General features: G+C 40.2%; 1 protein-coding gene across 4 annotated transcripts in view; it reads left to right on the top strand.

The window, feature by feature from the left end:
- RSU1 (Ras suppressor protein 1) overlaps positions 1-27,989 on the top strand; it is a 96,375-nt gene that overhangs the window by 9,667 nt on the left and 58,719 nt on the right. For all 4 annotated transcript variants that reach the window (XM_068673841.1, XM_068673839.1, XM_068673840.1 and 1 more), the window contains exons 4-7: positions 13,430-13,550; positions 16,559-16,677; positions 18,198-18,280; positions 18,550-18,664. In XM_068673841.1, the coding sequence (XP_068529942.1) occupies positions 13,430-13,550; positions 16,559-16,677; positions 18,198-18,280; positions 18,550-18,664 (438 nt within the window). The remainder of the gene's footprint in view (positions 1-13,429; positions 13,551-16,558; positions 16,678-18,197; positions 18,281-18,549; positions 18,665-27,989) is intronic.

The following is a 27,989-nucleotide window of genomic DNA, read 5'->3' on the forward strand; positions in this document are numbered from 1 at the left end:
ACTGGTATCTCGCCAGTTTTTGTCCCTATTTAAAAATAAAAAAATAAAACCCTCTTACATTTTTGAAGAACTTTTGATTTGTACTGGTCAAATTTATAAATAATTGATGACTGATGAGTGAGTTCATGGGCGAAGTACGGGGAGGAAAACTGTAAGCATCGTTACTAAACACACAGATCGACCTGTAGTTTAGAAGGTCAAAAGGTTACAAATAGCTGGAAGTAAGCAACTGTTTCGGGAAAATGTTATGATAAACTTCAGGTTATTGCTGTGTGCTGTCTGGTATCAGCCACTGATGGAGCTGGGATACTGGCTGCCCAGCCTGGCGGCGTTTGTGTTCCTGCAGGGTCACAGCAAGGAGATGCCTGTCTCTGAACTTGAGCTGCCTAAAAGTTAAGCAGGTAGTTGTATCCTGCCACTGAAGCCTTCTCTACAGCTTTTGGAGGGTTGTGAGCATCTTGAGGCAGCAGTTCGTTCTGCTCATCTCTGTCTAAAACCTGCGTGATGAGGTCAGATAACGTTGGGCTAAGTGAATTGTACCTAGAGCTGCCAGGCAGAAACTCTCTGCTGCTCATTGTCTGCTCTGGTATCTTCTGAATGACCGTGTGTATGGCACAGGGGTGAAATGGGTTGTGAACATTACTGTTGGCAAGCTTAACCAACGTAAGACTTTTTTTTTTTTTTTTAATTGTACAACTTCTGAAGCTAATAAACTTTCAAGAGACTTGATTGTTTCTTCCCTGTGGCACATTACAAATCTTAAGTGGACTGGCTGGGTATGTCGCAGATAGCTGTCATGCTCTGAGGAAGAGAGGGCAGGCTGGATCTCCCACAGAGAGACTCAAATCAGGGTAAACGTGCCTGTTTGAGAATTAAGCCAGGAGAGGGTTGACATACTTCAGCATAAGTGCCAAAATTATAAGGTAAGTAACCAATCTATACTCTAGTTAGAAGTCTTAGCTGAAGACCTGACTTAGGGGATTAAGAAGATAAGAGGAGTAAGAGGAGTATGTCAAAGAAGGATACTTTCAGGTTTTCTTTATTCAAGAAAACGCCAAACTAGGCCACTTTTTTCTTTTTAGAAATAGTTCTGGTTTTCAAAATATTGATTTAAGGTATACTGCACTACTCTAAATCTGTATTCTATTGAATTTTAAATTGAATTTTAAATTGCTTGAGTTTTAAATTGCTCCTTTCTTCTAAAGTAGCCCTTAGATCAGCAGGCTGCAAGGATACCTGGTCTCTCAGCCAAGGGATTCTGTCAACCTATCTGTGTTTGGGTTTCTTTTATGGGAAGGTAAAACCACTGCTTCTCCTGAGAAGTAACTCGTCAAGTCTGAAGCTTCCTATTCTTTCAAACTGACGTAAACACTTAAATAGACAGCACACATTTTAAAAAGGCTAAATTTCAAGTTTATAGTCTCGTTTTTGACACTGTTGACCTAATCTTTTAAGCTATGTAATTAATTGTCTTAGCAGATTGCTCTTAAAATGGCTGGGAAGCTGGTGGCAGTGACACTTGACATGCTGCACTAAGGTCATATTAGCATCTTCTACTAGTTTTCTGCCATTTAAATGAGTGTTCTGCTTGCTGTTTTTTCTGCTGTTTAGAGTAAATATGTCTATCTGGAAAAAAGAATATATGTAAAAACTGGACATGCATATTTTAATGTAACCATATTTCATATTTTTGCCAGCAAACCATTAGAAGTAAGTGAAGTTTTGTTAACAAGTTTGAAGATAACACCAGTAGATCCATCATACTGCTTAGAATTTTTTTGTGGCATGCTTTTTCAGTAATATTTTTAGTACTCCATTCATACTGCTGTGCTTGTGCTTACCTCTCTGTAAATCATTCTCTGTTAGAAGTACTCAAATCCACACTGATTTTTCTGGAGGATATTAGACTGGATGTTTTCCAGCTGCCCGGTGCTGTGCTAATGCAGGAGTCTTGAACTGGCTGCCTCTGCTCCAGGTAACTTACGAAAGAGTTGCAATTATGCTTTTGCTGCTTGATGAGAACCCTTTTCTTGCAGAACAGCCTCAAAATGGGAAGCAAAACTCTAGGGGAAGCTGAATAACTGTTCCTGCAGCTCTGTTGAACCAGTTGCTGTGTGAGTGACAAACCTGGGATGATTCCATTTTGGGGTCTCTTGTGACAAACCAGTTGAAAGCAGAGGGAGAAAGCAAGTACTTGTCTTTTTTTTTTCCTTAACTTAGACATATGGGCCAGTGTGCCCATATGTTACAGTGGGAGTTTTTTGTTCCATCATTTAAAGCCAAACCATCTATCCACTGTACAGCTGAGAAGCAGCATTGAGGAGTCATGCTTGTGCTGTCTGGCTGTATGGGTTTTCTGGTCTGACCCTGGCATCTCTTGAACCTGTTGGCTGACACCAAAGTAAAATGGCATAAAAGTCCTGACAAATATTCCCCAAATCTGTGTAAATCTGTGGGTGAATGATGGAGTCCTTCAGTGTGGCATGTTAATTTGGGTTAGGTGCAACTAAGTTGTCTTTGTTCCCTAACATTTTTTGGGAGCTGGGGACATAGAGGTGTCACTATCCCTGCACAGGGGGATAGCTACCAGAGCACGGGTGGTGGCAGGGATTGAGACAGGCGTGTTGGAGGGGGAAGAAGGGGGCTGGAGCCACAGGATAGGCTTTTGTGGAACCATGCCTGAGCAGGCTGGCCAGGCACAAACACTGTTCTCACATCTGTGTACTAACTTGTTAGGGTACCCAAACAAAACAAACTTTGTGCTACATCTCTCAAAGTGAAAGCTTGTGGTTTCACAGCAGTTCTGGGGGGCCATTGTTAGGAATTAAATAAGGAGGTGTCCAGGGGAGCGCTGGTTGGGGAGAGGGCACATGCTGCCAAGGCTGGGCATCTTTTCTCCTCTGTGACTCCACCTGTGTCATTTCATGCAGAACGTTTTGGAGCTATGCAAGGGAAAGTATAACACGTGAGTATGACATTATTTTTATGCAGCTGGGAATAAAGTGTGTGTATCACTTTGTGATTTGGGCTTAATTTTTTTAAAGATTACTTGTACTAGAACACAGAACGGCCACCTCCAGGAAATGGTGCCTCTGCAGGTGAGAGTGAAAGGCAGCAGGACAGGCCAAGACTTTGCGTTTTGGTGCCTTTGTGCCAGTACATTGGTGAGCAAACGGTAATTGGGGTAGAATTAGCAATAAAGGAACTTCCATATTCAAAGGAAACACCTAAGATAGCATGTGTATTGTGGCTTCAGTCTCATCTGACTTTTTTTCTTGCAGAACAGCATTTGTGATCTATTTTGCCATTAAGTATGAAATGGTAATGAAACTTCTGGACTCAGATAGCTAGACTAACTCCACATACTCTTCAGCTACTTCGGTGTATACAAAATTTCACATCCTAGTATAATCACATTTATATCCCTACTGGTATGGTGATGAAAGTAAACAATTAAAACCCTTGTACTGCATCACGAATAGGAAGTGTGCTTGGGGAGCTTTCAGACACTCGGGTTAATCACAGTCTGACCCAGGAGAGCACAGAGGGAGACCTGTGCTGGGAAAGCATGTAGGGTGTTAAAGGTTACTTCAGCACTGACAACAGATGCAAGTGCAGGTCATCACTGTGTGCATAACTGTTACGCTACCATCTTGACATGTTTTATTTTCGCTTATTTTAGGGATACACTGCAAGTTTTTGATGACTTGTAACTGCTGTAACAATTACCTGACATAGGTACCTGAGGGATTAATTGGCTCTGTAATCAGTTGGATAGTTTATTCAGAGATTCTGGCTTCTGTATTGTTATGCTTGGAGCTTGTGACTCCGTGGTTTGACCATTAGAGGTCACTGTTTGAGTATCTTTAGCTCTTTCTTTCACGGAAAGAATTCTTCCTGCTAGCAATTCAGTCTGACTTGTAGGTAGGGGTGAACAGTAGCTTAGGTTTGCTGTTCTCCTTAACCTCAGATGATCCCGTGCTTCCCAGCTTTACCATATTCTTCTGCCGTATTGAAATGACCTCAGGAGGTGTCTGTTACTCATAGCTTGCTCCTGAATATTTTTTCTATCCTTCTGCTCTCATTCCCTGATCCTGTGCCCAGTATTATTACATGACTAAATGATGAGAGATTAGGAGCAACTGTTTTGCTTGAGAAATCTCCCATGTACTACCTGAGGTCACATTCTCTGTCCCCCTATCCCTTTTCTCTGAGTTGCTGCCTTTTACCATCCTTTCTTCTTTCCTCACCTCTGCTTCTTCCTTGATACTCAAGTGCAATTCTTAACTCATTCTTAGTCCCTTCCTTTTTGTGAGGTGGTCCATTAGCTTTTTGCTGCTGGTTCCTGTTTCCATACCTGAATTTTGTTCTTCAATCAACTTTCAGATCCGTCTGGAACAGATTTTCTTATCAATCCTGTTCCTTAGACAGCCCGATAGTTGCCTTTTATCATTCTTGTGCATTTTGCCTTCCAGCAGACTGGTTGTCCTGTGGTTCAAAACTTCTTTTATTTATGCTGCTCACACCGCTTACTGCTTCTTTGCAGGTGTCTCCCACCGGCGTTGCCTGGTGCTTTATGTTTTGCCTTACATTAAGTGACTTCCATCCCTCCCAGACCTCAGGAGGGAAGCGGATGTTCATGTACTCCTTATTTGTTGCTTCATTTGTTCTCCTCTGCTTTGGTTCTGCCTCTGCTTCCTTCTGGCACATTATTCACGCCATTGTAGTGGAGTGATACACCTCAAAAGGGTGCAAGCAAGCTGCTGGTGGAGTGAAACTATGACTGGGTCCAAAACATAAGACTTCTGCTTGAGATAACAGCCTCTCAGCCATATTTCAGATGGTGCTTTAAATTAACTGCAAGCCTTTCATTTCAGTTCGTATATCATTTCTATTCCTGATGCAGAGATCTCTGAAGGGAAATCTATGAAAGCATGCACAGGGGGAGATGAGAAGGAGGGAAAAGGAGATCCCTTTGCGTATGCCTGACTAAATTCATGACATCTGAGTTCTGCTCAAATGTTTAGATGAAATACCTTGTTAGCTTTTTGCTTTTCTCCCTGAAGGGGGGGAAGATTGAAAGAATCCTTGGTTCTGAGAAAGTACAGATGGTAGAGCAATTCAGCTTTAAATAACATAAGCTTTGTTTTTTAAGAAGCTTTGGGAGAATGAAGCAGAAGAATTTGTGAAGGATTATTGCTCTGTAATGGTATAAAGAACGCATCATGAAATTTCCTCGATTCAATCCTTGATTCAAAGCAAATAGTTATATTTTGTGATGCATAGAAACAGTCAGCTTTGCATCACAAGTCAACATGCAAACTGTATACAGCACCAGACGCAAATAAGTCGTCTCTGACAGTTCTTCAGAAGTTGTAGTGTTCTTTTCTTATTGAAACATAACTGTTTCAATTTTATTTCTTTTAAGTCTCAACACTTTCTGATGTTTCAGTATAAATTTCGTGTGTCTTAACTTCTCCCCCAATGGTTTAAAGTATCTGTAATGTTTTTTTTTGTGGAAGCCCACGTAAACTGTTTCTCCACATGTTTGTACAGGTTGTAATCTAAAATTGTTAGAAATCCCCTTGTCGAAATAGACTGTTTTGAAACTGGCATCTTAAAAGGTAGGGTGTTTTGCTCACATGAACTGACTTCATCAAAAAGCTTAATTTTGTACCATCTTAAAGAGCTTGCTGTCAAACAAACTGGAATTTTTTATTGTTGCTGATATTAAAGGAAGAAGAGGAGTATAGATCGAGGGGAAAATGGAAATAGTTCTGTATTCTTGGTCTGTATTCTGTGTGTTCTGCTCCTGCCAGTAATCAGGGGTGTTGCTTTGAAGTGTATAATGATACAGCATTTCTCCTCACACTGCTGTCTGGCCCCTTACTCTGTTCCAGTGGTGTCCTTTGGCAAAAAATGCTGCAGAGAAAAATAATTCTTACAGTGAAATAGTTTCTTGTTCTTTATCTGAGGAAGAGTAATTTGTGGTAACATGGTTTATTCTGTCTGTTAGGAATATCTGCTGTAGCTGGAAATGAAAAAAGGGATCAGCTAATGTAGAGACCTAGAGAAAGGAGTGGCTTTTAGTACTGTTTTGTGGGTGTAGGGAGCCCACACCAGGAAGGAGTTTAATTCATTTCCAGCTCTAAGGGCTGCAATAAGAAAATCGTGTGTAAATACATATGCTGACCTTGCTTTTAAACACTGAGCTTGTTTACTGCTGCCTCTCCCTTTGTGTGTGTTTAGAGGACGGGCTGGTCTCTGATAAAAGTGTCAGCAAGGCAGTCTACGTGATGCTGAATGGAGAAAAACTCAGGTGATTCAAGGAGCAGTGAAAAACAGACCTGAAAAAGCTCTTAAAAGCATTTTGGTGATAAAAATGGTGTAAAAAATACTAAGTGTCCAATAAAGAAAAGTGAAAATGATGGGCTACTTGCTAGGCGCTCTTACAGTGAGAGCAGAGCTTTATAAACAAGCACTGCTAAGCATGGAGGTGTATGGATATTCCTGAGTGAGAAGCTGAAGAGACTTTGACCTCGAAGTTGCAACCTTTTAGTGTCTATTCAAGACCTGATATTCAGAGCATCTCTGGTAAGTCTCTCAACTGTGGAAAACATCTTAAATATAAGATGGATGTAAAGAGAATGGTGAGGGAGGGCAAGTTCAAAAGTGCTCAACTTGATGGGCTGTACTCTTCAATTTTTTCATGTTTTTTTTTTTTTCTCCTGACATCAAAGTAAGAGAGCTTTTTGGCTGAATTGTGGGCTCCTCATAAAACAATTACTTAAGGCTGAAAAGGCTGTGGTCCACTACAGTACTTGTATGTCAAGCTAATTCAGAAAGCTTGGCTAACACTTCAGGATGTGGAGAAGTGAGGGGCATGCTTATATCCAGTTTTATACACATGCACACTCAGCCTGTACTTAATACTATAAAATCAGCTATCAAAAATCAGATTTTTGTGAACTATTTTGATGTGTTTTCAGTTCTTTACTCTTACGTGGTTAATTTTCTATTTAGTAATCCCTTCCTAACCTCAGCCCCTGTAGGATTTCTCTCCAAGCTCTTAAGTGCATCCCAAGCATTCATCTCAAAGAACAGAGTTTGTCCTTTGTTTGTACCAGATGTCACTTCATTTGCAGTCTCTTCTCTGCCTTTGTTGTGCTCACAGCACTTCTCCTTAGTCTCTGGCTTCTAAATTAAATCTGTTTATTGATAAATTGCTTTGTTAGCACAGTATCACATCAGTAAGCTATGGTATAATTTAAACATGTTAATAAGAGCATTTTCATAACTGCAGTGCTTCCTTAGTTAACTGCAAAAAAGAAATCTGCTGCTTTCTGGAAAGAGCTAAAGCTTAAGGAGACAGATTTGTTCAGTGTTTTTAGTGTGCGGAAGGTTAGTATCCATCTTTAGAAGAATGTGGAGGAAGGGCAAAAGGGGAAAACTTGAACTACATAATGTGTAAATTAAGTACTGAATGCTTCGCTTGGGATAAGGATTCTCCGGTTAGCTGCCAAGTATGATATCAGCATGCCTATGAATATTTAAAAGGAAAACTGTTGTGTTCTCCCTCTGCTAATTCCTCTTTCATCTTGGTGACTCTGATTGCTTCTCCCTCAGTATAACAGAACCCTTGTCAAATTAATCTAAACATGACTCCCGCTCAAGGAGTACAGTTATATTGGATGCACAGAATGCATTATATATTTAGTATTCTAAATTCTTCCTCCCCCGTGAAATGTGAGTAACATTTCATGTCTCTGTGACCTTTACTCTAAGGGATCCATGCTCATGAAGAGTTCCTGTTGACGCTGACTGGAGAAGCAACAGTCTGCAGCCCTGGGCTTATGATGCTGTAACCCACAGTGTTTCGCTCTAGGTGTAAAAAGTAAATTCTTGTGTTTGGCAAGAAAACCCTGCCTGGGATCTGCTCTGGCCTGATGGCACACTCAAATTCTGTATCGAATTCTCCTTACTTTGCATTACTCTTGACCTGTTTATAGATGGGACAGTTTAATGAGAGACTGGTGTAGTCTTCTGAATCTGTTTTCTGACAAGTAGTAAGTACTATTTTAATAGCTCTTCTGGATAAATATTCCCTTAGAACCTTTAGAGGTTCAGAATACCAGTGAACGTCATGTTCCTGGGTACTGCTTAATTAGTTCGTTAACTAAAGAAACATTCTGGGGAAAAAAAAAACAGGGATTCTGCAGCTTGAAGTTTCTGAAGATGAGAGTGCCAAAGAAAATAATCTGAAGTAATTAAAATCCTTATTTCACTTCATGTCTGATTCAAAACCCATTGAATTCAATGAGCATTTCCTGTTAACTTTGAATCATATTTATTGAGATTACTGGCACACACTTTTATGAATAGGCAGGTGTTACGGACACTGTTCTCCAAGCAGCAGTGAGAAAATGTTTGTTCTGAACATTCAGTGTTAATATATAAATGAGTTGAAATGTTTGTCTCAGTGTACGTACCACGTGCTCCCCTGATGGAGGCCTGTATTTGCACCAGATCCCTCTCACAGAGGCCTGTGTTTTCCCTCGTCCAGTTGGGTGCTGGATTGGGTTTTGTTACTTTTTTATCTCAGCTTCTTTGTCTAAATGGAAAAGGAAGAATGTTCTCATTTACAAGTTAAAACTAAAATAGAGATCTTCATCTGGATCTTCTATTAAGAAACCCTTCAGAAATGTATGATGTAATGTCAGTACCTACTAAATACAAAAACCAGGCTACACTGCACCTCATAGATGAAAACCAAAGAGGGGCTTAAGCTCGCAAACACCTGAGTTGGTTTACTTTTAAAGCTGTGAGGATTTTTACTGTTTTCCAGTGCTTCACAGAAGCTTGAAGTGAAATAATCCTGGAGCTCACTTGCAGAAATAGACTTACATTAAGCCTGCTCACTTTCAGCTGTGAAGGGCACTGCCACCACAGAAACTTATCAAAACCTAGATCAATGACAGAAGAGTGACAGAGGAAATGGGGGGAAAATTGCACCTGCTTTTCTCCTTTTCCTTTTTTATTCTGTTCTTTCTCCTTTGGCGGGGGTTGGGAATACAAGAAGAGCTGGATCAAAATGTCAGTGCTAAGTAATGGCACAAAACCCATTTGATTCCCTGCTGTACTGGAAAGGGTTACATCCAAGACGTGTGCATCTCCAGACTGCTTTAACTGATTTAAATGTTCCTAGCATGGTAGCTAAAAGGTCCATCTAAACCAGTGTCTGTTCTCCAACAGAGGGCAACATCAGACTTCTAGCAGAGAGGAAGAATGCTAGATGTCTGGTGAGGGCTCCTGGCTCACTGTGTGGGCAGGGAACTGAGGTCCAGATCCAGGATGCTCGATGTGGAGCTAGTAAGTGCTGAATAGTAGGGTTTAACCCTTCATATATGTGTTTCAGAAATCATATCAGAGCTGTAAAACGGCTGCTTCTTATGTAGGAATAATATTTGACAACTTGCCTTGAGTGAAAATCTGCTCTGAAGAGAGTCTCTTTTTCATTCCTAAAGAATTGCCACTGACTTCAGGGTGAAACAGAGCCTGTTTGTTCTTAAACTCTTTGAAGTATAACAAGTTGCCAATTCTTATTTGCAGGAGCATGAAGAAAGTCGTCTTATTGCTTTGTGCGCAGCCTGTAGACTTTCCCTCTCAACCAAGCTCTTGAAATCAAGGTGAAGTCTATAGCTGTCACAGTGAATCACTGTATGCAATTCCTAGTATCGAGCGAGGGGAAGGAAGCTGCTTCTGGTCTTGTGAAGTGAGGCTTCATATGAATGGGGCTTCATGATGTGACTGAAGCCTCACAGGAGAATGCAAAGGCATGGGGCTGCCAAGTTTTACTAGCATTTGCTGAGGAGGAGTTTAGTTGTTAATGACACTGGGCAGCAGATGCTCTTGGAAGAGTTGTTAAGACACTGTGGATCTTACTGTAAATATGTGGGTGAAGGGAACCGGGATGCTGACAGTTCATTCTCACAGCTCATCATGAGAAGGTGACTCGAGTGGAATTCGGTATTGCCAGAACATGAATTTCTTGGTATTTGGCAGTCTGCTCTATATCTGGGAAGATTTTTGCAACTCAACTGTGGGAAGATGGTGGGGATGCATTTAGTCATGTAAAGTTCAGACCAAAGAACGCTGTATGCCTCGTCAACCTTTCCTGAGCATTGCTGGGCTGCTGCACCTGTGCAGTTTAGCTACAAGAGCAGTACAGGATTTAATTTCAGGCTTCTGCTCTTCGAGTCCGTAAAGCATTCCCCATGTTACAAAGCAATCTGAATTGTTGAATCAGAAAATAAGCTGTTATAGGAAGAAGTCTTCTCTCCCTTTCCTCCGGCCTTGTCTTGTGCTACTCTCTCTCATTTCCTTCTCATGAGATACCTAAAGCCCCTTCACCCAAACAAACAAACAAAACCAGTTGTGGATGGGGGCTTTGTTTTGATTTAACAGGTTGACACAAAGCATTTCATCTAAATCCTTTGCTAAATATTCAGTCTTTCCCATAATCTGCTTACCCGTGCAGCTTTTAGTATGGCTTGTAGAAAAATAACAATGGCAAGTATAATGGAGTAGCATCCTAAGAGTGATTCACAACATGAAATTCAGTGTGTGGGAATTACACAGATAGATCAGAAACCTAGCAGGCAGCGTGCAAGGTACAGCTTCTGTTGTTCGCTAGGGACACTTACTCACACCCATACCCTGACTAAAGAAAACTAAATTAAAAATCTCTGATGAACTAGCCACTGGAAGTTAAGTTTTCCCCTGTGCTTGCAGGTGGGATGAGTGGATAGGATTTGAGACTGCGGCTGTGTAATAACCCATTTAAACTGGTTCTGTCTGATGCTGTAACCTTCAACGCAAGCACAGCCTTAGTCAACAAGTCTCTGGAAACCATTTTCTTCCTACTTTAATGTTTGGATACCATATTTTCCCAGATAGTTTTATGTCTTTTTTTGTCTTGTTTTTTGTTAAATCAAGACTTCTAAAGACTGTTCACCTTCTTCCTTGAACGGATTCCTCCCCTACACAATCTCCTAGCTTGTCAGAAATGAGATACAAGTGTAATTTATTCTTAATGGGAAAACAAGTTATTTTGGACAGGTTTTTGAAGGGGCAGATCCACTAGAGCATTGTCTTCAGTTGAAGGCAGCTCCATAACTCTGTCAGGCCACGTGGAGGGCATGTGGTTCTGTCCTGTTGCAGTCTGTTCAGGGATGCAGCATGGTCCTGCTGCTGCTCTGTGGTACAGAAGATCCTTGGGTAGCTAAATGCATTGTGAACGGGACTGACTAAATGGAAGGAGTCTATTAACCAGCACTGATTCAACTGAAACACATCTCAGGTATAGTTGGCTGGCTTCACGTGAGAGCAGCGCTAAGAAATTGTCTCCGTAGTCTGACAGTTTTTGTAGTCTGGTCTCACAGCAAGATCAGAAAAGTTTTATGGGGTTCCTGTCTTTGTAATAATGTTGTTCTTAACATAAGATGTATTTTCTCTTAGTTGGCTTGGAGAACTTTCAGCATCTTGGATAATGGCTTTTTAATTCCTTGGTCATTTTGTGATGCTTTTCAGCCTGGACAGTTGAAATACAGAAGCGATACATAGGCTGCTGATCTGAATTTAGGTTTGGTAAGTCTGGGCTCCTGGATGTGATGAGGCTGTTGTGTTCCAACAACCTTGCTCTGTGTTACGCCTAGCACAGCTTGTGTTATATTGAACTGATTTTTCTAGGAGACTGAAATCTCTCATACCATCAAAAAGGTCAAAAATTTCAGACCATATTTTTTTTATTAATTGTATCATCAGTACAACTAAAGGAGAATTGTTTGGTCTCTGAATTGTTTACGCTTTGTGACTGAACTAAAAAGTGTATTTGCTGATAACTTCTGTTTCCTAGTCTTGCATAAACACAGCATCTCTTTGAAAAGAGCAGAAACATGGCTTGCCAGTCCATTGCATCTCATCAAAGTCAAATTACAAAGTCTAATTTCTGAAAGGAAAACATTTTAATAGTGGTAATTACTGTTCTGGTGAAATATTGAGGCTGGAAACAGCTGAATTATGTCAATTAAAATCCTCAGTTAACTTCTGTTGGGGAATAATTTACTGCAATGGTAGTAGTACATTACCCTTGCCTTTCTGAAGGCACACAATTCTTGCCATCATTGAGTTACAGACACACATGGACTGGTTGGAATATACCACAAAGAGAGGGCTTTTAAATACTAAGATTTGCCTTAATGACTTTCTTAAAAAAAAAAAAAAAAAAAAAAAGTACGTTAAAAATCTCCTGCAATGAATATGGCTCTCAACAGTAATATTTATATAGTGTAATTAGAGTGTTAGGGATCCCATTATTGTGAACAATGTAATTATGCTTGTAATCTAGTAAATGTGACACACTGTAATGTTCTGCTTTGTAAACATTATTGAGTGCGTTTTAAGACTGAGATCACCTCATGCCAACAAATAAAAGGAAATCATGGCTTCATAAAAAACTTCTAATTATTTAGATGTGCACTTTGCGGGTTCCTGGTGTGGTTGAGGTTAAGACTGAACCAAGGTGAATATTGAACACAGGTGCACGCTTCAGTGCACGCTATTTCCCAGCCTCCTTTTGTGTAAACTTCAGCTGCGTGTTTAAGTTTTTACTAAATTTAAGGGGGAGAGGGTGTGAATATGAACAGCTTTTTAACCTCACCTGCACAGGCACATCCATATTGTGCTTCTGCCTAATTTTTTGTATTTCTAGATAAGCACGTATTGATTTGTGGCGAATCTAATGTAACCATGTATGTGTATTGAACAGTTACTCACTCATGAGAAGTAATCAAAAATGGGCTTGGTTATACAGTTCATCTTTGAAGGCTGAAGTTAAATTTCTGTAACCATTCTGGAATATTAACAGATGGGAACTTGGATGCTAGATTATTTAAGCAGTAAGCAGAATGAGCCATCGCTCAGAACGAGGCTTTGTTTAAAGACCGAAATGCTTGGACCATCTATTTTTTGACTCAGATAAAGGAATGTTCCAAGTCTCTGGGGCTCTACTCTTTTGAGACCTGTGTGTGCTATACAGATGCCAAGGAAGGCTAGTTTCTTTTTGCTAGTCTGTGAGAACATTTGTTGCATTTGTTTCTCTCATCTCTGGCCTTATTGTAAGATATTTTGACTATCAAAACTAGTAGTAATTTTCTGAAGAGTACAAAGTGATTGCTGTCAGCAGTGAGAACTGACTCCAGATAGGAGGCTTCTTTAATACAGATTTTGCTTTTGTTGCAATAGCTGTAGGATGCTGTTTCTACTGTCAGCAGCTATACAAACAGAACAAAAGACAGGTGCTAGCAGAGCATTTGTAGTCCATGTAGCTTGTTCTAACTGCAATATCTTACTGTGAAAACTTTTTTAACAGCTGTGCCAGCAAACATCGCAGACCTGAGAAATATAGAAGTGCTCAACTTTTTCAACAACCAGATTGAGGAGCTGCCTACACAGATTAGCAGCCTTCAGAAGCTCAAACACCTGAATCTTGGGTGCGTATCTTAATGCTAAAATTTGCTGTAATGGAGGTGCTGTCAAAAACTGTCACAACTGAACCTAGAATTTCTTATTTTTTGTATTAAAGTTTTTTTCCAAAGTGTTTGTGATGATAACTCAACAATTACAGCTCAAGACTGTTTAGTGAGTGTCCTGGATGATCAAATACTTAAGAGGGATAAAGTAGTTATTCTGATATACTGATAACCCTCTAAGGGCAACAGCAACTCACATTCATGTAATACTGAAGCCAATCTTAACATTTTACTTTCTTAACAGCTGTCACTTAATTCTGTGGATGCTGTGTAAGAGTTCTATGCTCTGTTTAAAAAAAATAATAAAATTCAGCATTTGTTTTATTTTTTATATGTTAATTTTGGACTTTAGTTCCAAAGTTGTAACTTGTTAATTAAAGAAGCTTCATTTTTTTAATTAAATCTCTAAAGAAGCACCAAATCTTTATTAAATATGATATGTATTAAATTCAGAGGTAGTACTTCAGTCTGAGGCATTCCTGTTAAGTGTTCAGATACCACGTTCAAGTAGAATTGGTAATACTTTAGTTACAATTACAGTAACAGACGGCATCCTTGAATTATTAAGAAAATAAACCTGAACCACAGAACTTTCCTGAACTAATTGGACACAAAATATAGCTACTTAGGAAAGCATTGATGGGGGAAGCTTTAATTTTATAGTCTTCTCAGGGAAAGAATGTTCATATTATAAATTCAACACGTTTATAATACATTAACTCAAGATTTTGGGTTTTTACTATTGGAAATACCAAATGACTTTGACTAGGCAGTAAGTATCCTGCTTTAGATACTTTTATAAAGTGCTGATAATTGAATTGCATCCTAAACTGTTGGAATGTAAATAAACATGTTCGAGATGATCTGTCTTCTATGGTCTTTATTTGGTCACTTTAGATCTCTAGCATGCTCAAATTCAAATAGTGGTCTTCACTTTTTTCCCCATTTATGTAGTGTGCGAGTCCACTTGGGGTTAAGACCAGGAGACACCTTGGAACTGTGCTACTTATCAACTGGCTTAGGTCTGGAACCACTGCATCTGCAGTCATGGGATCTCCTGAGTTGAAAGGGACCCACAGGGATCTTTAGATTAAATGCTATTCCTTCTTAATTGTCTCCTGACCCACAATCTTCCAGGCATAATTTACATCCCCAGGTATAGCTCTGCAAAATGGGTTCAGCTTCAGAAGTGCCTGTAGGCAATTTAAGGGCAAAATATTATGATGGGTGTGTGAGGAACCCCTTCTCATCTGCAGTGCACGTGTACATGCAATGCATCAAAACATCTTTCTAGAAGAGAGGGGAAGTTTGAATAAGAGAGTACATCTGGGAGGATTTTGGTGCAGAAAGGTTGAGAGGTGGGGTAGGAAGTTTCTGGTGAGCACTGTACACCTGAGGTATTCCTCCTGTTTGGTACTGCAGTGAAGAAACTTGTGATATTGGGGAACTAGCAGAGGTGGTCAGGATGCTCTGAAGTATAAAAGGATGACTTGTATTTTAGCTAGGACGTGGGTCCCCTACCAAGGTCCAGCTTGCACAGTGGCACACTGAGTTTAAGTTGAGCCTAGCACAGTGACACCTCTTTCCCTTTTGCTTTGTGTTTCAGGTGTCACTGGTCAGGATAACAGGCTGCATGTCTTGTGAGTGCATAAGTTTCAGGCATATTTGTAGGGAAGACAAAATGTCTAGCATACAGCTACACAGTTGCATAATACAAGGGGTGAACAACTGGCTGACAGGTTGGGTTCAAAGGGTTGTATCAGGCTGGCAGCCAGTCACTAGTGGGATTCTCCAGGCCTCCATTTTAGGGCCAGTTCTCTTTAATGTTTTCATGAATGGCTTGGATGCAGGACTTGAAGGTATACTAAGTACGTCTGGAGATGACACAATTTAGTGAGTGGAGCTGTTGACTCCCTTGAGGGTGGAGAGGCCTCGCAGAGAGCTCTTGACAAATTAAAGGACTGGGCAGTTAAAAACAATAAGAAGTTAACAAGAGCAAGTGACAGATTCTGCACCTGGGAAAGTGCATCCCTGGCTGTAAGTACAGACTGGGGGACAAGAGGCTGGAGAGCAGCCCTGCAGAAAGGGATCTGGGGGTTCTGGTTGAGGCAAGCTGAACATGACCAGCGGTGTGCCCTGGCAGCCACGAGGGCCAGCTGTATGCTGGGGTGCATCATGGCTGGTCAGTGTAGGGAGGGGATTGTCCTGCTCTGCTCTGTGCTGGTGTAAGTCCTCAATGAATGTGCAATTTTGGACACAACATATGGAAGATATAAAACTATTAGTGTCCAAAGGAGGTCTATGAAGATGGTAAAGGGTCTGGAGGGGAAGATGTATGAGGAGTGGCTGAGGTCCCTTGGTTTGCTCAGCCCCGAGCAGAGCAGGCTGAGGGGAGGCCTCATGGTGGCCTGCAGCTCCCTCACGAGGGGAGTGGAGGGGCAGGCGCTGAGCTCTGCTCTCTGGGGACAGCAACAGGACCTGAGGGAATGGCATGGAGCTGGGACAGGGGAGGGTCAGGCTGGGGGTTAGGGAAAGGTTCTGCACCCAGAGGGTGGTCGGGCACTGGGATAGGCTCCCCAGGGCAGTGGTCACAGTACCGAGCCTGCCAGAGTTCAAGACGCATTTGGGCAGCACTCTCAGATATGTGGTTTGGTTTTTGGGTGGTCCTGTGTGGAGCCAGGGCTTGGATTCCATGATCCTTGTGGGTCCCTTCCAACTCAGGATATTATGTGATTTGATAGTTCATAGAAAGGTCTGCACTGGAAAAGGCTTGCTCAGTATTTCGTAGCATCAAGCACTTTTAAAAGAAAAAAAAGTGAAGCTTGGTGTAGATTACATTTTTGGAAATGAAACTCTTGTTGCCTGTGTTATTCCTACCAGATGACATGCATACTGATGTCATGTTCTGTTGTTTTTTTGTTGTTTGTTTGTTTTGTTTTGTTTTTGTTTGCTTTCCTTTTCACCTATAGCATGAACAGATTAAACACCTTGCCAAGGGGATTTGGCTCTTTACCAGCTCTGGAGGTTCTTGACTTGACTTACAACAACTTAAATGAAAATTCTCTACCTGGAAACTTCTTCTATCTGAGTAAGAAACTTTTTCAAAAACTCTACAAATGTTCATGATATGGTGCTTTGCTTTCTGCAGTTTAAATTTATTTGATGGAGATCAAACTCCAACAGCAATTTCCTGATATTTATGGTTTTCTTCTTTGAATGTGTCTTGAATATTTCTACTTAGCTCAGCAATATTTATCACTGACATCCAGTCAGCTGACACCATTGGACATGAGAAGACTTGGTTAGCAATGGTATGTCAGTTTTCTTCTGAGTAATATTTCCTTGGGCCCCATCCCCAGTTAAAATTTTGTGGATGTTTACAAGCTTCAGGGAATAATAAACTATTTTGCAAAGCAGTTGTATTTTAACTCTGAAAACAATTGTGTTCGTGATGGTTAATTAATGAAACAGTTTTAACAGCTTGTGGATGCTATAGTGACCAGTATGTTAAGAACAAACAAAAAACCACTAAGGTTAAAATTGGCACAGAATGGTAGAGCTCAGCTGACCTTTGAAGGTGTTAGGAAACATGGCCACGTGGTTAAAATTAAGATATTGTAATGCATATGTGCAAAAGGGCTGCATTATGGTTGCCTAAGCAACTTGAATTCTGGCACTTTCTGGCTTCCAGCAATTATGCCACCTTACTGGTCTTTTCCATGTGCTGTGCTGAAGTGACTTCAGGCTCAGTGCATAACCAGCAAAAATCATAAGCAAGGGGAGAGAAAGGAATGCTGCAGTCTGAGAAAGATTTTGTGATTGTAACCTGACAGAGGGAAATATTCAGTAAGTTTTATGAAAAATGGTCACATATAATGAAATAAAAAGAGGAGGAGTAAACTGCAGAAGAGAAATAGGGTCTCCTCTCTGTTGGGGAGGAGAGGTTTTGCTGACCTGACAACCTTTCTTCCTGCTGCACCCAACAGTTCTTTGCGGATCTCCATTTTCATTTTTTTTTTCCCCTGTCATGCCATGTTTATTCAGTAATAGCCAGCTTACACAGTTGTGCTAGGTCATTTTTTTAACCTTGTGAATTTCATAGACTTAAGTATGGAAATTATAAACTCTACAATTCGAGCCTGTTGTATTACTCTTTTTTAAGGTCTCTTTCCCAGCCTTATGCTGTGCTTTCTGTAGAGCTTAATATAGACATGTATTTGTCCAAAAAACTCAGGTGATTTTTTTATGTTTGTTTAGGATGCAAATTGGTGTAATAAATGAGAATCAAGGGGGCTAGTAAAGAGTAATGACTCTGTTCTGACAGCTGAGTATTGAGACTGTATGCCAAAACCTGCCAGAGTCTACCATTGTAGAAATTGTTAATTGTGTCAGTCCTTTTGAATATAGATGTTTTCCTGAACTCACCAACAATACAATAAGCCAGTAAATCTAAGTTTGACCTGCTTGTTATTATTGTGAGCCCTGGGTATGTCAAAGGCTTTTCACCAAGTCAGGGTTATTAATCAAACCTGACTCCCTTTTATTGATTAGACCTCAAATGGTTGGGTTATGTGCCACCCTGTTTATATATTGCTATTTAATTTGCAGCCACCCTGCGTGCACTCTATCTAAGTGACAACGATTTTGAAATCCTGCCGCCAGATATTGGGAAGCTCACAAAGTTGCAGATAGTAAGTAATTTATCTAAATTCTTGGAAAATCAATTCACTTTTGCAATGCTTGTAGGAATAGAATCTAGTCAATTTGAGAAGTAGTGGGGTATGTTTGCAGGAATAGACCACTACACCTGGAACTGTTTCTTGTTTATCAGCAGACACTTGTAAATAAATTGGAAGAATTGAGTGTTTAGAAGAAGGGTGGGGGTGAGAGAGTAGAGTTCTGTTCTAGACTTCTTTAGGGTAACCAAAAATTGTTCTGACTACTTTATGTTCGTTCTTAGCTGAGTCTTAGAGACAATGACCTGATATCACTGCCTAAAGAAATTGGGGAGCTCACTCAACTTAAAGAACTTCATATCCAGGGAAATCGTCTTACTGTTCTGCCACCAGAACTAGGTAAGATGATCATTTATTTATTTAAATAATATTTATTTAAATAATAACCATGCATTGTCTTTCCTCTGAAATGAAACCACTTCTAAGAAATGATTATGCTTGTTATCATTGCTGCTAAGTACTTGCTTTCCCCCAAGAAACACTCACTATCTCACTCCTAATGAATGTGCAGGAGGGGCCAGAATATGTTGCGTGTTCCGTTTTTTAGACTTTTACATGTTAATGTATTCTTTGTGTATTAGTACACCTGGCTGCCAATCTATGTATAGCATCCTGCCTTATATAATATATAATAAATACTGGGTCTCTTAACCAGTTCTTGTCTCTGACTGGATTTTGGAACACTATTTGGATCAGCAAAAATGTTAAGCAGAAATGACAGCAGTGTTAAGTGGCTTCTTTGTGACTGTTCTCGTAAAAAGGGAGGTTTGGTCAGCTCAAGTAAAATATCAGAAGTAAAAAATTAGAAGAATTTTTCTTTTTCTTTTTTTTTTTTTCTTTTTCAGTAGCCTATCTTTTTAGTGATTTTTTTTTTTTTGAGCTTTTTAAAGCAGTGGAACTGGTGTACAGTAAATGGCCATTATCACAAAGTCCTGTAAATGCTTCTTTTATATATAGTAGGTTCTTTCAACTTAGAAGGTAGAGTTTTTCTTTGAAACTTAGTATCGATTTTGATGAATTTGCACTGAGATATTGCATTTTATGTGAGAGACATTAACTTCCATAAATGCTATGTCCATTTGCCCAAGCTAAAATTTGGTTTACGATCTTTTATGACAATTTTTAAGAATATTTTTGTTTGACATAATGTGGTAGTGTTAATTTGGGCTGTTACATAGGGATGCTTCCTTGTTTCTATATATATCTTCCAAATAATATTCCTAAAACTAAAAAATATATTGACTGAATTTAGCATGATAAAGTAAAATTATTTGTTGTCACAGGAACTTGTTTCAACCCATTAAAGTGGCAACTGTGTGCATAAATGTGGCAGTCTGCAATATATGCTTTTTGTTTCATATAACAAAGGAAAAATGACTGCTTTTCCTCTGAGGTGTGGCAAGAGGTGTGTTTATTTTGACTCTATTTGTTTACTCAATGTGATTTTTTTTTGCCTTTATCAATGCAGCAGACAATATGATTTTTTTTAATTATTATTTTATTTTACCACCAATGGATGAAAGTTGCTCATTTCTTTAATTTCAGATGCTTATTCCATGACACTGAGGTATATGTCCTTAAGCTTTTTCAGTCACAGTTATAAAGTCTCTTTCAACTGCAGTCATATTTGAGAAGTGTGTGGTATCTGTAAATGTACTTTTCTGTAGATTCCTAAATTACAGGCTTGTTTTTTTTTTTTGTTTTTTTTTTGTTTTTTTTTTGTTTAACCAAAAAGTGGAAGTAAAATGCTGGACTGAGTCTAACCACCTTCTGTGGCTAATTAAATGTTCTAAATGTGCTGCTGCCTTACAAATATAACAGCAAATCCACTTTATATGGTTTTTAACTGTCATTGTCCAAACCAAATGGAAACGCTTGAAACAAAATTTATGATATTTGCTTTGCACTGACCTCCAAAATTCCAGATAGACAAGGGAAGAGTTTTTCCTTTTTAGTTAACATTTGTTTGCACTATAGCACACTAGTGTAATCTGGTAGGAAAAGGGCTTGCAATTTTGAACTGCCTGATCAAAATGCAGACAAGATGCATCGACACAGCTACAGTGCTTGTCAGCTCTGTTCTTTATTATTCAACTTCTGTTCTATGAACTATACTTCTCTGCTCACGTCTTAATTTCCCAAATGCGTCTCATGGTCTTACCAGGATCCTCACTCCTGATCAGTTGGCCTGATTTTGTTGCAGTCTATGTCAAATATTTAAAATAGCTCAAATTTGGGGGTGTATTTCCAAAGACTACTGAAGTCTAGATTTGTAACTTCTGTAGCTTGGAAGCATATTTTCTGTGCGAAGAAACATTCTGCCTGCTTGTTAGACATCTAGGGAAACATTCAGGGAAGGGAGTTCAGTAAATGGGGCACCAGACTGGGCTTCGAGACCAAGTGGGAGCAGGCCACAGGCAGGCATGAATCTACTGCATGATTAGACAAAGTCACTTCATCTCTGCAGCCCTGTTTTCCTTTTGCAAATGAGAACAATTTAGGGACTCACGCCTTTGCAGACAGTTTTAAAATCTGCCCATGAGAGGTGGTTTTACACCTAATGAGTGGACTGCTAATTCCATGGGTGCCATTTGTGGAAAAAAGTATTTTAGCTACTGCTTGAGTTCTCCCTCCTAAATTTTTAAAATTGAATTATAATGTAAGAATTATCCAAATACTTTGTGCTGTGCATGTTGAATAAATAGCTTTTCAATGAGCAGGTCTGATTTGCATTAATTGGAGGCACTGCTGGTCCATTTAAAGTAAACAATCTTTCCTCTCTCATTATTGCTTTCTTAATTAAAGGTGCTGAAGGCTTGTGACTGGCTTATGAGTGGTAGTAGCTTGGGCAGTGGTGGGCAACAGTGAGTCATTAGATGGTCATTTACCAGGGAGATGGGCACAGCATCAACACCTGAATAAAACAGGATATTTGAGTGAGAAGGGTGGGAGTGCAGTAAAGCGAATGTAAAAGGTAGGGGAAATAAGTGCAAAAAGAAAAAAAAAGCATGAAGAGTAGGGTATGAGAAGAGGATCACAATTGGGATCACAATTTTGGAACTGAGAGAGAGAGAACCCCATGCAGCCTGTGTTAATTTCACCTGACATGACAGAGTTGGCGTGAATCAGTCAGAGGCTGGTGCAGATCAGCCTTATCCTCGTCTGCATTTAGCAGAGTACCTGCCATTAATTTAGGCAAAAATTTCTTGCCCAGGAGGAAGTGAGGAGACTGGAACAGTGTATTGGTTCTCGTGGTGAGGATGCTTGTCTGTAAATACAGTATGTGTGGATGATGAATGCAGGAAATGGCCGGGAGTAGGTGGGTAGAATTCACAGCTTGTTTTTATCGTTTGTCTCTCAAAACCCCGTTCATGAGGAATGGTGGTGGGCAGTCATATATAAACTTTAAAGAGGCACTGGCATTTTTTTCCCTAGCATTTAAAAGGTTATGTGCTGCATTGTGAGACAAATAAATCATGATTCACTGCAACAACAGAGTTGCAGTCAGTTATATAAATTGCCAAGGAAGCACTAAATCTGTCACTTTGTGTATTCTGACCATTTAACAATTGGATTGTGTTTGGGAAGAAAGCTGAGTAGAAGCAAGAACCGCGTAAAGTGGCAGATGCAATTAGTAAGATCAATGATGGTGTTTTAAGTTCATTGTATGGTCATCTGGGTGGACCTGTATGTGCTGCAGGAAAGGTTTTCCTAGCAGAGTCAGCAGTGTGAGAGTGGTACGCGCTGCACAATTATTCACAAAGTTGTAGCCAAATGCAACTTACTGCCCAGAGCATGCCACTAACACATCTATAGGTTTGTGCTTTTGATGTGGAAGCAAATGGCTTGGTTTCTAAAACCCAGATTCTAACGTTGGCTGTGTTCGTTACCCTGCCATCACCAAGTGTGTGCACATACATACAGGGTTCTCTCTTCTTTTGACAAGGAAGAAGCGGAGTGATTTCTAAGGATACATGTTTAGTTATCCTATTTTTCCAAAACTGAATGTTGGAAGCAGTGGCTTTTAAGTATACTATTCAGTATGGTTCTAGTTTATCAAATCATTTCTTCAGGTGAAGGGAGACAGTGATAAAAACAGTGAAGTTAGGTGCATGCTTGAAAAGTAAAAAACAACCTCTGTAAAACAAACAAACTTGTTGGGGTAAGTAGCCATTTTCCCTTTTAGGGAGGGTAAAACACTTCTGGAAGTTAAATCTGGGTGTCAGGAAGAATAAGTAATTCTTGCATCATTTCTTAATTATGAACAGCTAATTATATTAGGTGAATAAAAGATTGGCTTTAAATAGAAAGTTCAAGGAATCCTGGCAAAAAGTCTCGATATTTTCATTGCAGAAGGACATTTCAGAGATTAGGCTTTTGAGATGACTCTCGAATTTGTGAATGGACATTACATTATGTGAAGTAGTTGCTGCAGTTATTTGCTGAAGTTAATATTAATTGAAATAGCAGTTGACTTAGGTAATTATAACAGGCATGTGCAAACATAAGAATCACATATTTCACAAAAGATAGTTCTTTTCTAAATATGCCAAACTTTTCTCCTTTCAGTATGAACTACCGCTGCACTCCGCCTGTGTCACAGCACGGTGCTCTTCATGTCTGCAAATGCAGGTGCTGCGATGCTTGTTGGAAGCCAGAATGTCGTGAGGCTTTCTGGACACCAGCTCTGAGCGCTGGAACAGCTAATTGATACCTTTCCAAGTTAAAAAATAAGTACCTGCTTCTACTTTTGGGACTAAGGCTAAGGTGTTGTAAGAAAATAAGGAGCTTTTTTAAACCTAGCGGTAGCTAAATAAAAGGGCTTGTTGTCAAGGACTGTTGATAGGACAGTTACTAGTGAAGGAATAACAGAGAAATGTACTTAGTGAAATAGGACACAGATTATTTATGTAAGAAAATTATTTCACAAAGTCTGTGAATGTTGTAGTTGTTTCTCATTTCAAGCTTAGTTTAAGGTTAAAAACAAACTTTTCATTTAGTTAGAAACTTGACTGGGTCTATGGTGAGCTGTGTGAGACTGAAGGTGCACGGGAAGAGATGTGAACCCTGTAAAGTTCCATTATACCCAGAACAATGTTTTCTGTGACCCATTGTTTAGATTTACAGCACTGGCATTCACTTCTTTACCCTGCTGTAATTCTTGATGAACTTTCCAAAATTCAAATTTGACCTTGTATTAGTTTTTAAAATACTCAGATCCTACTATCGCTTTTCAGATGACTGCATCTAGGCTACAGCGTGTAGCCTCTGGAGCTTGTACTGTGATTGTAAGTACCATCAGCATAATAACGATGTTTCTATAAGCAAATAATTATGTCTGCTCTGTCAGGGCTGTAATTAGAGCCTATTAGAACAATTTTCTTTGTTGTTAAATATTGTTCATTTTACGCGTTTCATACTACTTAAAATTGGTTTCACTCTTCTGATACTCTGCAGGCTTTTTTTGAATGGAAATTTCAAAGGTAAAAGGCACAAGCAATCCAGTGAAATATTTTTGAGCTCATATTTTTAAATTAACTAGATTTTGGTCTGATAGGAACCCTTCAAAGCGAGAATGCTTTGAGTTCTTGTGTAATTGAGAATCCCCTGGGAATTTCTGAGGTTGGTAAAATGCGCGATGTATTTCAGAATAAATTGGGATGCTGATCCCCTAAGCCTGTAACACTTCCTGTCCCATTAACATGCCTTTGATGTTAAACATCTTTGACACCACGTTAATTCTCTTTGTTCCCAAAGCCAGTGTCGCACAGCAGCGTGTTCTGTAACGGGGACTGCTGGCTTGCTCCTGGAGGTCCCAGTAAGCACCGAGCAACAAGGAAAGGGCATTTCCAGCACCTTGCAGAGATAGAGAACAGTGGTTGCCCAGTAAGTGGTCTCTTTCAGTTACATTAGGGGTGTTGGAGAAATGAATCTCCTCTAGTCTGAAGTCACTCGGAACGGTTTTAGACAGAATATAGGAAGCGTTCGGAAATAATTTCCCGGGTTTCTGTCAGAGTGCTGTTTCTTCTCCAGCTCCCCTTAGCTACCCACACAGTGGCATCAGCCTGGTTGCCTTGGTACCTGCCTGAAGGCAGCGTGTGGTGGAGTTTGGCTGTTGAGACGGCGTGATTTGTCATGTGAAAGTACAAGTCATGAGCCCGGGGTGTGTGACTGGGAGTGCCTTGTGCACCCTACTGAGCAAGTTCTTGTTGGGTTCTCGTTCTCCTCTGTGAATGCTGATGTTGTTTACTTGTGCTACTCGTCATCCTGCTAATGTCAGATTTTGTTGTGTGCAGTGATGGTAGAAATTGCTCGGGCTTGGTCCAAGAGAGTCAGCCAATCTTCCTGTGAGTTGGATAGGAATCTGTGAATATGCCAGGTCTGTATTCCTCCTTTGCTTAATACCTGGGATGTTGCTGAAGGGAAGAGTTGGGTATTTCGTGCATCCTGATGTTTTTCTCAAGCTTCATCTTCAGGCCTGACACATTCTGAGTGAAAGTCTTCTTGTGTCAGCCTCTCCATTGAGCTTTGCTGTAATGATTCTGGCTGACCTTTGCTGTTTTGTTGGAATTTCATGTAAATATCTCAGAAGAGGGTTTAAGACAAAGTGAATTCAGTGCTAGGAAAGGTTGAGGCAGGACAGGACTGGAGAGTACAATCTTCTTCCCCTTGAATTGAAATAGCAGCGGCTGAAGCAGTACTGCTATGCCTTGCTTCACCTCACCTTGACTTCAAGGGTAAAGAATTCAAGATCTAGTTGGTTTGCTTTCACTTTATTTATTTCTGCTGTGGTCTTTTTGCTGAGACTTCAAGCAAATGGAATAGCTGTTCTGGGATCACACAGAATAATCTGAGTCTTTATTTAACCTGTCAAAGGGAGGAGTGAGAAGAGACTTAGGTGCAGACCTTGGCTATCTCCATGAGATGAAAGCACGGGTGATTTTCCTGTCTTGTAGGAGGGCAGAACAAGCAGCACTGCTGAAGAACTGTGGCAGCCCAGTTGAGAGCAGAAATGAAGAATGCCTTTTAACAAAGTGATGAACCGTCTGAACAAAACACCAGTGGCAGAATCTCCATCTCCTGATGTTTTTCAGACCACATGTTTTTCTGTTCCAACTGTCTTTGTTAAACACTTCAATTACTGAACTGACACGGGGATAACTGGGCAAAGCTCTGCTGTTAGATGTATTCAAGAGAACACTCAAGTCAGGGTCTAATCTCTGAACTCATTATTGGAAATTTTCACTTAAGTCTCAGAAATCGGTAGAATAACGTGCGTGGTTACTATATATCTGGGCTTCTGCTTTCTGTCTCTGAAAGTAATTGTGAAACTGATGATGGGCTTGGGCTTCAGTGTCTGCCTTTCAGATTGCTCATTCAGACTTCTCTTCCCTGGGGCTTCCCGTCTCACACTCGCAGGCGAGGCTTCAGCACTCCCATCTGAGCGGTCAGACAAGCAGCCAGAGGAAGGCTTCCAGCCTGCTCCTGTCGGAAGGATGCTGGCGAGTATCTATAAGGCTTGTTAGCATCTACCTGATCTGACTTCTTGTTATCTGGGACTCGAACCTGCTTCTCTGTTAAGTAAAACGTCAACAACTTCGGTGCAAGCACAACCAAGACAAACGCAATTTCAGAGTTGTCTGAAGTGCTGATTGCTCCACACCATGCGCTTAGAGCTTCTCCCATGAAAGAGTTCATTGGTGACAGGGCAAAAGTGTTGTTGGGTTGATCTTTTGGGGGCGCTTCAGTCTAGGTTTAGATCTACTCGTTTTGTTTTCTTTTGGTACCTAGAAGCTCATTAATAAGCAAATGTATGTTTTCAACATATGTTATGGAGCTGTGGATCTGTTTGTCGTACTGACTATTTCTATGATTGCTTTAGCTGATGCCAAAGAAGATTGAGTCACGCTTTGCTTGTGTACGAGTCTTTCCTCTGTTCTGCGTTACCCTACTGCTCCTTTATAACCACCATTTAAATCTCTCTTCTTCTAATCCCTCAAAAGCAATAGAGGTCTTCAAGGCAGAGATGATCTTCCTTTTCACAGGAGTGACCTAAGTTACCAATCCACAACTAACATGCACTTCAGACTTGTGTAAAAATCATTTGCTTTTGATAGAACTATGCCATAGAAATCAGTATATATTTGCATGTTTTTATGTAGAATTTAAGACCGTATTCACAATTAATTGCTTTGGTATCATTTTTATGATAAAATAGTCATGACATTTCTTCCACCCCCATGCTTAAACCAATCTCTCTCTCTATGGAGGCAAAGCACATGCCACAAAAGTAATAAAAATTATAAGCCCTGTAGTGTAAAGTGAATCTAAAACAAGCTAGCATAGACATATTTTTACATACAACCTAAGTTTAAATTTAGTGTAGTGGATTGATCCCTTGCTTAGCCTTTAATAAAACAGGATTCAGGGGTATTTATATCTAAGCAAAGAAATAAAATTAGTTTCATTCCTCCTGTCCTTATGTATGACACTGAACGAGTAAGACCTCTGTGTTGTAAAGGGAAAGAACATTTAAATCGCAGTATTAAGAGGAATCACTACAATGAAGGTGTTACTGCCTGAGGACTCTCCTGGAGGTCGGTGCTGGAGGCTGGAAGGTGAGGCAGAACATCACCGGGAAGCAGAAGTGAAGTGTAGCAGGATGCAGGCCCCAAATTGTTTCAGCTGGAATTCCACTGATTTTAATGAAGCTCCACCAGGGATGAATTTAAGCCATTACAAAGAGGCGTAGATCTGGCATTTTACAGCTCGGATCATGTTTCTTACGCTGAATGCCAGCGTTCTCTTCTCAAATGTCAGACTTGTTTAATTACTTTATTTCACCTTTTAATTTTTGAACGTATTTAAAGTGTTGCTGAGGGGTGTTGGAGCGGAAAGGACAAGTCAGCTTTGTGTTCGTACTGTTTCATTGTGTTTGTATTGAAATAATGCCTACATATACTAATCAGACTTTATTGTACCTTACGCATACATACCTGCTATATAATATTTACCTGATGTGATACAGCACAGGAGACTGAGGGATTTATAGCCAGATATGAGAGGTGCCTGCAGGTTGGATCTCACGACAGGAAGAGCTGGGGAAGCCTGGAGACACCCCTGGGCTGGGTCAGAGGTAGCGTTACGGCAGGGTCTGACACTTTTCCACAAACAAGACTGCAGGAGGCAGCATTTTATCTGCTTTTATGAGCTCTTTTCTGACTTTTGCAGGCAGTTGAGCAAAATATGAGTGTTTACACAAACAGCTTTTATTTCAACAGCGCTGAATGAAAATGACAAGGAATGTTATCTAGCACACTTGAGATCAAGCGCAGGATAGGTTTATCGAGGGGTGCAGGGAAACTGTAGCTGCCTCTGCCCTGGGATGTCACTCAGGATGGGGCATGCTTATTTTAATTTATTTTAAGAAGAACATTAGAAGCTCTCAAAAATAATATGAAAAACATTTCCAGGATGTAGGGAGGGAAGGGGCTGTGCTGACTGGTCTTGAGGATGGCCTTCTCTCTTACCAGAGGTATGAGACTGTAGTGGATTTCATGGGAGTTGGTCTCATTCATGTTGGCCAAATACCAAGAAACGTAAGTCCATTTTAAAGAAATACAACTTGCATGTTATGTCAAATTTTATTAATGATGAACAGTTT

Source organism: Anas acuta, chromosome 2 (genome assembly GCF_963932015.1).
Source record: "Anas acuta chromosome 2, bAnaAcu1.1, whole genome shotgun sequence".
Classification (NCBI taxonomy): Eukaryota; Metazoa; Chordata; class Aves; order Anseriformes; family Anatidae; genus Anas; species Anas acuta.